At 36.8% G+C, this 12560-nt stretch overlaps 1 protein-coding gene across 4 annotated transcripts in view; it reads left to right on the top strand.

Annotated features, from left to right (window-relative positions):
• src (v-src avian sarcoma (Schmidt-Ruppin A-2) viral oncogene homolog) overlaps positions 1-10372 on the top strand; it is a 55662-nt gene extending 45290 nt beyond the window's left edge. For all 4 annotated transcript variants that reach the window (XM_028452699.1, XM_028452697.1, XM_028452698.1 and 1 more), the window contains 7 exons: positions 2829-2978; positions 4483-4638; positions 5449-5628; positions 6530-6606; positions 6689-6842; positions 7592-7723; positions 9442-10372. In XM_028452699.1, coding sequence (XP_028308500.1) covers positions 2829-2978; positions 4483-4638; positions 5449-5628; positions 6530-6606; positions 6689-6842; positions 7592-7723; positions 9442-9650 — 1058 coding nt within the window. In that variant the 3' untranslated portion in view covers positions 9651-10372. The remainder of the gene's footprint in view (positions 1-2828; positions 2979-4482; positions 4639-5448; positions 5629-6529; positions 6607-6688; positions 6843-7591; positions 7724-9441) is intronic.
• The last annotated feature ends 2188 nt before the right edge of the window (positions 10373-12560 follow it).

Raw genomic sequence — 12560 nt, 5'->3', positions numbered from 1 at the left:
TCCACAAATTAGCCGCGTCATTGTTTAAGCCGCAGGGTTCAAAGTATGGGGGAAAAGTAGGTGCTTATAGACCGGAAATTATGGTAGTAAAAAAAAAGTTTTTTTTCAGATTTTAAGAGCGTGTCACCCAAGAACCAATGCATATCTGTGACTTATCATTAGTGAAGTGAACAGTCTATGTTCATAGCTCTAAGCTGATCAAATTACAGGGAGCTGAGACATATGATAAGTAGTTTACTGAAGACCCAAACATGTTCCAGACCCAAACCCCCAAAAACTTTTTTCCAATTTAGAGGAGCTAAACTTGTCCATAACTCAAAAACTATTCATCCGATCAAATAAAAAATGTACAGTGTGACTATTGAATACTCACCGAACAATTGTTACAAATTTCTGAAATTTTTTTAAACTTAAGTGCGTGAGATGTCCTATATGACTCAGCACATTATCAGCTATTGGAGACAGTTAAATTTTCTGATCTGTTGATAAAAGCCTTCCTGGTTTGTTTTGACTCTTCATCTCCTCAGAAAACAACAACAAACTATGTTTCAAAGTCCTTGATAAATTCGATAAAGACCCAAATATTTTGTCTTTGATTAAAGTCAACTTCTCCAACTGAAAAATATTTGTGACTCGAGCGTTTTGAAGTGTTTTTATGCATCCTTTTAAATGTCTGAACTCGAGATTGCTCGATTTTTGATATTTGGGGCATTTTTTTAACAACTATGTCAGAGAGAGATTCTTGTGCCCTGGTTTTTCTACGTGCCCCCCGCTGTGTGCTGGGTGGTCCTGCTGCTCGTTTAAAGCCCTGCAGATTCAGGCTGATCTTTGGAAACATTTATAGAAGTGAAGCCTGTGAAGCTCAGTCTGGAGATAACCCTGATAGACAGCTGGGAGTAGGCGGGGCGGGGTCTCCAGGGTCTCTGATGGCAGTGTGCATAAGTGCAACACAGATCGCCACCTCAGGATGTGTGCGTAACAGATGAAGACTCAGACTGGGCTGATATTGAGTAGATGGTGTAGCAGCAGCAGCAGGAGGAAGAGTGTGGGTGAGGAAGACAGAATTAGGTCAGTGTGGAGCTCAGGATGAAGACTCTACAACCAGGGCCTTATAGGATGTGCTCCGACATGATTGGTTAAAGGGGGGGGGGGCTTTGCTTTGCTTTTGGTTGCTGAGAAATACAAACTGAGCTGACAAACACTGCCCTCTGGTGGTGTCATGATGAGTTTAATCCTAAAATCCTGCAGATGCAGCGCTCAGAGAAACACATTCACCGATCATTTTATACACTAAAATACACTAAAACATGATCTATCATGCCATTCTTTTAATATCTCTTGAGTAGTAGAGTAGAGTAGCTTCAAAGTGCAATAAAAAGAAACAGAAGGCAAAACACAAAACACCCAAAATACACCTGAAAAATAGTGCAATGAAGGGGATGAAATAAACTATACAATAGTAGAGGCTATATATAAATATAATATAAAGAATATATAATATATACATATTTACAGGCAGGGGCAAGGAGCAATGCCTCAGATTGTTTTGTTGTACATCATCATCAAATTTTATTTCAGACACATATATACAAGGTCCATAGCAGACAAAACACAACACAGACAAATCAGCAAATAACACATTAAAATTATGATCATCCAATGCCATATGAAATAAAGCACCAGTGTTTCCACAGACTAGAAAAGAGCCTCGCTGAGCTTTAAACAGGATTGGTCAGAGAACAAATGATGCTATTTACAGTGTGTTAGCTGACACACACAGTATCTCACAAAAGTGAGCACACCCCTCCCATTTCTGCAAATATTTAATTTGTAACATGAGGTTACAAAGCATTAGCAAACATTTGACTGGCAATGTTTCACCTTGAGCAGCATCATCATACCATCATTATATTCCACCTGTAGTTTATGCATACTGCTTTTTCTGTAATGCTGCCACAAGTGGACAGTGTACACAAGAGTACAATATGCTTGAAAAAGGGCAGTTTTGACAAATACAGAGCACATGGAGAACGTACGAATAAGCATGTTGGTGTGTACGTACTGTATACAACACTGCCTGTAAATATTTCTATCATCTGACAGGTCAGCTGTTATGTCAAAGTATTTAACCTCATCACAGACTTTAGGTTTAATGTCTGACAGTCTTGGTATTAATATTTTTAACATATTCTGTGTCTGTATACCCCTCGAAAATGGTAAAATGATTCTCAAGAGAAGTGACTGATAGTGTGGAAAAATTAATATGAAACACATTTTAATAATTAACTACATATGTATAAGACATCAAACTGTACAGACAGACAGACAGACAGAGAGGAGGTGTTGTAGTCTGTAGCACCAACCTTTTTATTAATCATTTATTTCTGTACATTCTAGTTTCTTTTTGTATATTCTCATATATTCTGTATTTATATATTATTCTAACCCTGTGTGCTGCTTTTCTTTTCTTTTTGTAATACTGCTGGACATGTTTTACTCTGATGAAGCCTTTTAAAGGGATTAATAAAGTCTATCTAATCTAATCTAATGTAACTGTAACTTGGTTCCACAGGTGCAATGGTGGTTGCCAATTTTAATAGAATTTCCATGCCAATTATAAATTCAATTACAATAACAATTATAACTACATCATAATTGTAGGTAATTATAAATTCGGCCATTGCAATTATAACTGACCCCAACCCTGATGGTTGATATCACATTTCTGCTCAAACAGCTTTCCCTACTTGTAGAACATGTCCCAGTGATGTTTCTCCTCTGAAGTGTATGTTGGGTGTTTTAAAGTCTGTGTTTGTTGTGTTCTCCAGGTGCCTACTGTCTATCTGTGCTGGACTACGACAACACCAAAGGACTCAACGTCAAGCACTACAAGATCAGGAAGCTGGACAGTGGAGGTTTCTACATCACGTCACGCACTCAGTTTGGAGCGCTGCAGCAGCTCGTCAGTCACTACAGCAGTAAGACCAGCTTCCTCTACAGCAGGGGTTCTCAACCTGGGGGTCGCTAGATGCCTTCAAGAAACTAAGAATATTTTTTTTAAAACAATTTGAGCTAATTTTTGCTAATTTTTACCTTTTTCCTGCAATTACACCAAACTTGCCACATATTCACTTTTTCGTGCCATTTTTCTGCTCTTTTTAATACATTTTTGCTACATTACTCCCACATCACATTTCAATGGCTTTTCTGCACATTTTTTCCACTTCCAAGACATTCTCTACACTTATAAACTCTTTCCGCCACTTTTTAACCTAATGTCACATATGTTGACCCATTATTGTCACTTTTAACCTCTTCACCGTATTTCATGCTTATTTTTGCCAATTTAATCATATTCATGATTTGTCATGCCCATTATTTCCCAGTTGAAACTAAATGTTCCTACTCTTTTTTTTTTTATTTTTAAGCCAATATTGAGACTGTGAATCCTTTTTTACACCAAACTTTTTTACACCAAACTTGCCTATTTTAATCACCTTTTCTTGCTACATTTTTGCTAATTTTAATGCATTTTTGCTACATTACTCCCATTTCTGTTACTTCTCCATCAAATTTCAATGTCTTTTCTGCACATTTTTTCTTTTTCCAAAATATTTTTGGCACTTATAAACCCTTTGCACCACTTTCCCACCTAATGTCACCAGTTTAACCACATTTACGATATGTCATGCCCATTATTTGCCAGTTAATAATTGTTCCCTCCCTCCTCATTTCTGCCACTTTTAAGTCAATGTTGACACTTTTACCACTTTTTTTTCTGTTTCTGGCCACTTGAATTTCTGACTTTTAACCGATTTCTGTGGTTTTTAAAAATCATATTTCACCATATTGTCATTTTTAACCTCTTTTCACCATATTTCCTGCCCATTATTTGCCAGTTTAAACTAATTGTTCTATTGTTGACACTTTGAACCCTTTTTACCACTTTTTCTGTCCGTTTTTGGCCGTTATCATTTTCAACTGTTAACCAATTCCTGTGGGTTTTAAAATCCCATTTCACCACCTTTTCCACCATTTTTGGCCATTTTTAACCCATTTTATTTCAGATTAAAACAAATATTTACATCTTTAAGATGACTATATACTATGGCCCTAAATAATAATAATAAACGTTCCTGGATAACAGTGGATGTTATTTAGATGAATAAATAAATGTGGTTATCACAGAATCATAGAACAATGGACCATCATTTTACTGACTTTATGGATGGACCCCAACAATCTCTACCCTTTATTCCCTATTATAGATGGTCCTTTTTCCACATGACATGTTCATGTCTGTGTTCAACCACCTTCAGCTAGGGTGGGGGTCCCCGCTCTCTGGGACCTTTATTTTGGGGGTCGTGGGCTGAAAAGGTTGAGAACCACTGCTTTAATTAACCCGACTAATATTGTCAACCTCCTTGTTTTTAATGTTCTGTGGGTCTGATCTTCTAACTCCTACTGGTTGTCCTTCCACAGAGCATGCTGACGGACTATGTCACAGTCTGACTGATATTTGTCCCGTACTGAAGCCTCAGACCCAGGGCTTGGCCAAGGATGCCTGGGAGATCCCCAGAGAGTCGCTGCGTCTTGACCTTAAGCTTGGGCAGGGCTGCTTTGGAGAGGTTTGGATGGGTGAGTTAGATTCCAATCAATGTTGGATCAATGCCTTTTTTATATCGAATTTATATCGCTCGTGTGGTGCAATGAAACAGACGAGCTGCTGCTGCAGCGTTAACCACGGACTATTTCAGACAAAGAGCCACCTTATCATAGGCGGAGTTTGAGATTCTTGCCAGGAGAAGGAAAAGAACAAATAGAATTAAATATATAGATTATATAAATATACTGTATATCGTGCCAACCACAATATGTGTAACATATACAATAATGCAAAAATGATTAGTAACATAATTGATAATGTTGACTACAAAAATGTGCTTCGACGCGTTGTTTAATGTTGTAAATTCGTGATAAGATCAGGCCGGCTGATGCTTTCTGCTTCATTTTTGCTGCAGTACCACACATGAACTACTGGGAGCAGTGTCGCTTCAATATTTACTTTGTGAAGAAGAATTCAGCAAATGAAGAAGAACCAACCTAAAGTCTCAAAAGTTTGGGACCATTTCACTTTGTTCTTGTGAGCAGGCTTTAGCAGTTTCATTGTTTATTTCTACAACGATTTTATTTTAAACTAGGAAAATGTTGTCTTTGGTTTTCATAACTTTTCTAAAAAAGAAGAAAAATGTTACTATTTAATAAACTTACTTTTGTTTTTAGTAGAAAAACAAAACATATATTTAAATATACTAAGAAGATCCCTTCATTTGTTTGCTTCCAGAAAGATGTTTAACTTTATTTTAAATGTTTTGCCAAGTCGATTAGTGACTTGGCACAACATTCCCGCATACCTGCATACTCATCATGTACCGTTTTCTTCATCAGGAACATGGAACGGTACTACGCGCGTGGCCATTAAGACACTGAAACCCGGCACCATGTCCCCGGAGGCCTTCCTGCAGGAGGCCCAGGTCATGAAGAAGCTGAGGCATGAGAAACTGGTCCAGCTGTACGCTGTGGTCTCTGAGGAGCCCATTTACATTGTGACAGAGTACATGGGCCAAGGTGAGCACCACGTGTCCCATTTACTGGGTTTTTTTCTGGTTTCCATCCTGATTTATTTTTCCTGTGTGGATGCAGCTTTAAGCACGACACGGAAGCTTAACCTGTTAAGCCCCAAAAATCACATACCCATAGCAAATAACATTTTTCTAAGCTTCTACATGACCTACATGGGTAATTTTTCGTTCAGAATGAAGTAGAACCCTTAGTCGTTACAACTGATGTGAAATTTTGAGGACAGAGTTACAATAAATCATGTTTTAAATACAGAAATCTGTAGTCCGCTCACAAAAAAACCTAGAGATTTACACCAAATATAAAAATCCAATTCTCAGTAGGGAAGGCTACAAAGGCAGAATTAATTGAACCAATGTATGGACATCAACTGCAGCAAATTTGGTGATAATAATACAGGGTTCCCGCAGATCCTTAAAAAGTATTAAAAGGCATTAAATTCATGAATCTAAAAATAAGGCCTTAATTGTCTTTAAAATGCCTTGAATCATTGTTTCAAAAGATTTTAGTCTCATGTTTGAAAATAAATGGTAACATTTGTTTTTAATTTTTCTTTATGACTTTTCTCTGTTTTTTTATTTTTTGTATTTTATAGATTTCTGGCTATTTTGTCTTGTGTGATTTTGATTATTTTAGTCAGGATTTTTTCTATGTTTTACTGTCATTTTGTGTATTTTTGTGTGTTTGCTTTGGAGGCCGCCAACTGGAAAAAAAATTACCACAACACGATGTAATTGATGTTGCAATTTTTTCCCCCCAATTGTGTTTACTGTGAAGTTGGTCTTAAATTCAATTTGTACAAAAAAAGTTCAGGCTGAACTCTGCTTTGCCACAACTGTGTACGGTTGGGTTTATTCTAACTTCTGTGTGTGTGTGTCCTTACTAACAGGAAGTCTGCTGGATTTCCTAAAGGGAGACATGGGAAAGATGCTCCGCCTCCCTCAGCTGGTGGACATGGCCTCACAGGTCAGAGAAACCCACACATGCTAAGTTCTATCACCATCATGGTGCTTGTTCATCAAACCCAGACTTTTCTCCGTCCTCGTAGATCGCCTCAGGGATGGCTTATGTGGAGAGGATGAACTACGTTCACAGAGACCTCAGAGCTGCTAACATCCTGGTGGGAGATAACCTGGTTTGCAAAGTGGCTGATTTTGGTCTGGCTCGACTCATTGAGGACAACGAATACACAGCCAGGCAAGGTAAGAAAAGAAAAGAGCTGAGCGTTATTTAGCATCCTGCAGCCACTTTTATTTATTTCTTTTTTTTGTATTTTTGTCATTCATAATGAATTGAAATACGGACCAGTTAGAGCTCAAGTGGGCCGCAGATTTTTGGCGCGAAATAAAGTAATTTCAACATGAGTTTGTACTTCAACTTATGAATAATATATATGATATAAGTATATGTGAGATATATCACTCCCTGAAGGATTTTTACTTAAATTTCCTTGATTTTGTGATCAATTTTTTATATTTAATTTGGGAAAGTTTTGTGGAATACTTTAAGGAAAAAAATTGCAGGATTTTGAATTTTAACAAATTGACTCTAAAATTAACTCCCATCTTGTGATATAAAGATGGGAAAACTGTGAGCGATGCAAATATTGTTGAGTTTCATTAAATTTGTGTATTTGGACAAGTTTTGATATCTACAACTGAATTATTTGGTAATTTACAACATGATTCATGTTTTTCTGTCATTTTTACTTTCTCCTGTGGGCCCAATTGGGTGCTCTAAATGGCAGGATTTGGCCCTCGGACCTTGAGTTTGACACATGCTTTTAATGCATTATGTGTTGAATCTTCCATTGTGATTAATAATGAAAAATAGCAAATGAAGAATTCTAAGCATTAAAAAACCTGTTGGTGGCATCAGGGTGTACAATTGTATATAACTATATATATATATATATATATGGACCTTTTTGTGTGTTTTTTGGGTGTTGCAGGAGCCAAGTTTCCAATCAAGTGGACCGCTCCAGAGGCAGCGCTGTACGGCCGCTTCACCATTAAATCTGACGTGTGGTCGTTTGGGATCCTGCTGACTGAACTGGCAACTAAAGGCAGGGTTCCTTATCCAGGTAATCACTTTATTTACTCCTACACACAATAATCTGGTCCAGTGTGGACTGGAGACAGCCGTGTCTCCATAACACTTGGAAATGCGCAAAATCTAAATAGCACAACACTCAAATATCGCAAAAAGATTTTATGCTTTCATGAGGAGGTGTTTGATACGTTTCGATATTGAAATGTGTCGCAAAAGCGCTATGGAAACACCTTTTCCGTATCTGGTCGCATGACCACTTCTCTCCGAGTAAACATGACGCGGTACACGTGGACAGAAGAGGAGACCGAGACATTTCTTAGCGTTATACTTAAACACTTATTACTGCCACATGTTATAAGGAGGTTTGGAGCGTCCATCTTTCTCCAGCAAAGTCTCATGGGATGAGATTTCACGGGAGTTACGAGGCTCCAAAACAACTTCAATGCACAATTATAGTTTGTCGACATTTAGAAATATCGCTTTTATTTTGCGAAAATCTGTAATGAAAACCCAGCTAGAGTTTGCTCGGAGCATGTTGCACTGTCCTAGTGCCTATGCTAGCTGCTACACGTTTAGCATTGAGGTGTTAGCTCAGGCTAGAAAAGCTCTGGTGATCGGCAAACTTTTTCTTGCACAATATTCCGACAACTGGGCTTTAGTTTTCCATTCTGACGAAGCACAGAAACGACTTCTCCTCAGGTTCTCCCGTTGTAGTCTGTGCATCATTATTTTGGTATACCGGGAACTTGTGCAATGAGAACGGTACCACGCTTTTTGGAGTGCGTTATTTTTCTGTAATTAACTAAAGGTGTATTTTAGGGTGTTTTTGAAACGATTCGGTTCGAATCACGATTCGCTGTTGCCAATTCGTTTCAAGCATAATATTCATTCATTTGGAATGGTTTGATCTAAAAGGATTCAGTGACTTGAAATTGATTCAGTAACTTTTTAGCCAAAAATAATAATGTAATCAGTGTGAGTGAAATAAATCCCTGGATACTGTAGAGTACAGATGAGCTTTCATAGTATCCTGTTGTTTATTGTAATGGAAGCATCTATAAATTAAAAATGGACATAAACAAGTAAACAACATTTAATGTCAAATATATTCACACTTTATTTGAATAAAGTCCAACCAACACTTCAGTTAAAATTAATAGGATGTTAAATAAGCAGTGGTTGAACCTTTTTAACGTGATGGTTATCATGAGGCTTCTGCAGAGCTAATGCTAACGAGCTAACGCTACATGTGCTGCTGGACGGTGGACTTGTGAACCACTGCTTTAAAATATCTACGTCTGTGTTAAAGCCACTGAACCCAAAGGTGGTTGACTTCTCCGTTTTGTTTGTTTTTCTACTGGCGTGTGATGTCACAGACATTAACGTCTTTATTATTAAAAGAGTTTTTAAAACACATCCAAATAAAGTCTGTCTCGCTTAAATACCAATGTGTTATATCCTTGTATCGATACAATTGATTGATTACCTTTTAAAACAATTTTAGATCGATTAGTGTCATCAGGAAGGACAACTAGCCGAGCACAAATCGATGTAGTTGGATCGTAGGAATATAAATTGATTCATTGACCTAATGGATGAATCGTTACAGCCTTACAATTGACAGGTTAAAGTCCCACCTCTGCTTATAAGATCAGTTTTTAAGACATAAAATCATCTGATGTTTGCCGTTTTTAGGGCATTATCTTCCTGTGTTTCCCACTCACAGTAAATGTGTCTGTTGTGTACCAGGTATGGTAAACCGGGAGGTACTGGACCAGGTGGAGCGTGGCTACAGGATGCCGTGTCCTGCTGAGTGCCCTGAATCCCTCCATGAGCTCATGTTGACCTGCTGGAGGAAAGAGGCGGAGGAGAGGCCCACGTTTGAGTACCTGCAGGGGTTCCTAGAGGATTACTTCACCTCCACAGAGCCTCAGTACCAGCCGGGAGAAAACCTGTAACAGTGTGTGTGTGCATGCATAGAGGACGTGCATGTGCATCAGCTCCAGCTCCAGGGTGCATGGACGTGTGTTGTGTGAGGGCCACACAAACCCTCGACTCATTATACGACGTCAAACCAATCAGAGATCCAGTCTTTTTCAATGGATTTCAAAACAAGAGCGCTGAAGCTTTGTCGTACAGTCCACATCCTGATCCCTGACATTTCCCCATGTGTTGATTTGCCAGATTATGACAATGAAGCCTGAGGATCAGAATTTAAAAAAAAAAAAAAAAAACTGAGCTTTTGGAACTTTGAACTTTTTGATGTAACAAAGTATTTTTCCTGCTGAAAACACTCGAGGATTTCTATTTTACTACTTTCTCTGGGATCTCGTCTTCCATTTCTCAGACTTGCAACATTTGGGCACCAGCAAGAATCATTTGTCAAGGGTTTTTTTGAATCGTAAAATAAACTTAAAAAAAGGGTTACATTTTGTGATAACTGTCCTTTCTGAGGTTTATTATTGAGACTTTTTATGCGATAAACTGGAGTTTTTGGTCAGTTTTTTCTCAGCTTGGCTGCTGACCATCACGTGTCTCTGTGTGGAAACATTTTTGATATTCTAAGCCATGTGTGTCAAACTCATGGCTCAGGGGCCAAATCCGGCCCATTTGGAGCATCCAATTTGTCCCGCAGGAGAAAATAAAAAAGACAGAGAAAACATGAATCATTGTGTAAAATGAAACTCAACAACATTTGCAGTTGCTCTCAGGCTTATATCTTCATTATTAATGTTAAACAGTTGAAAAAACTCAAAAATCTTACAAAATCTTTAAATTTTCCTCAAATTATGGCATAATATTTCCCTTAATTAAATATAAATTGGTACAAAATCTAGGAAATTTAAAGTGAAGATCCTGTTGAGACTGATATCTGTCACTTATTGCTTGGATATTGTCCGTTTCTTACATATTTTATATTTTAAGTATACATAGAAGGAAAAACTATGGTAGAATAATGTAAAAATGACTAGTTTTCCCGCTTAAAATCTGTGGTTCACTAGAGATAAAACTGCTATGGAAGCCAGTTATAATCACTGCGACAATTATTAGTTAGTAAAATCATAATTATGAGTTAGTAAAGTCATAATTATGAGTTAGTAAAATCTTAATTATGAGTTAGTAAAGCCATAATTATTAGTTAGTAAAATCATAATTATGAGTTAGTAAAGCCATAATTATTAGTTAGTAAAATCATAATTATGAGTTAGTAAAGCCATAATTATTAGTTAGTAAAGCCATAAATATTAGTTGGTAAAATCATAATTATGAGTTAGTAAAGCCATAATTATTAGTTAGTAAAACCATAATGAGTTAGCGTCATAATTATTAGAGAAGTTATTATTATGAGATACATACTGTTACCATTATTAATAACACTTTTAATAATAATTAATATTTTGGCTGTTTAGTCAGTTTTTAGAATTCAACACATGGTAAAGGTAGAAAATAGAAATACATAATTAAGTAATTGTTGCAAAATTATTTTATCACATTTTTGTGTTTCTTTGCAAATTTACATAAAAAAACAATTTATCATAATTATGACTTTACTAACTCATAATTATGACTTGCCATAGTGATTTTTATTATTATTATTATTGGGTTTCCATAAACTGCTCCGTATTTGGCCCCTGAACTAAAATGAGTTTGACACCCCTGCTTTAATGTGAATACACTACATACTCGTTTAGACGTTGGACTTAGCATTAGTACGTTAGTTAGTTTGACATTTACAACAGCCTTGGTGAGACTCACACCAACCAAATCAAATTTGTGAACAATGGTAAATTTACAGGCTTCTTCAGAATTCTATTGTATATAAATCATATTTGCATATATTTTGTATATATTCATAATTTATTCCTTTCCTTGGTATCGTTATTGAACCTGTTTTTGGACCAGAAGACGACGTTTGGTAAAACATGAGTTCAGTTTGATTTGAGCGTGTTTGTAAAGTATGTTTGTTGTACATTTCTGTTATGATTGATCCAGAATGGGAACGTTGGTTTTGCTTCTTTTAACGATACAATCAACACCATTAACAGCTCCAGGTTTCCAGATCATTCCAGTGCTGCTGCAGGGAAACAGGAAGTCAGCGTTTAATCATGTGCGACCAACATAGTGTCTATTAATGGTAATATCAGTGATATCACGTTTAGATACATGAACTTCATATTGATTCACTCGTGTACAAGTACACACTACTAGTAGACTCTTTGTTTTACTAGTAGCAGGGTTGGTGTCAGTTATAATTATAATCACATAATTGATCATTTAAAATTGCCAAATATACTGTTTTTGTAGGAGTTCTTTTTATTATTTATCTTCTGTAACTCCTTTGTCATGGAACTCCTCCTAGGCTATTAATGTAGGATTAATGACACGTCGTCTCATAGGGACAATGTCAAGGATGTGCCGTCGACCTTTTTTGGAGCCAAAATGTCAAGGTCAAGGTTGCGTCAAGTGTCAAATACCAACATTTTCCATATCTCTACAAATATTTATCGTACAAGTTTGATGTTTACATTTATGAAAAGTTCATCTCAAGTAGATTATTTTATTTCACTGTACCAAAGCTGTACGACCTACCAGTAAAAAGATCTGTAGGGGTCACAAAAAAAAATACTTTTTCCCTATAACTCGGCCACAAATTGAGATCCAGTGCTCAGACTGGTACCATTGAACAACATTTACTTTCAATGTGAGACCTTTACCTTTGCTCAAGGTTGTATTCAAGGTCAAGGTCAGTCTTCTGTTTTTACTGCATCATTACTTTCAAAATTAGTAAAAAAAAAAAAAAAAAAAACTTGGCAACAAATCCAGATACAAGTTGTCATGTTTGCCATTTTTTGTAATTTTCAGTTGGC

Source organism: Gouania willdenowi, chromosome 7, assembly GCF_900634775.1.
Source record: "Gouania willdenowi chromosome 7, fGouWil2.1, whole genome shotgun sequence".
Lineage (NCBI taxonomy): Eukaryota > Metazoa > Chordata > Actinopteri > Blenniiformes > Gobiesocidae > Gouania > Gouania willdenowi.
The sequence above is the reverse complement of the archived record's forward strand: the minus strand, read 5'-3'. Positions and strand labels throughout refer to the sequence as shown.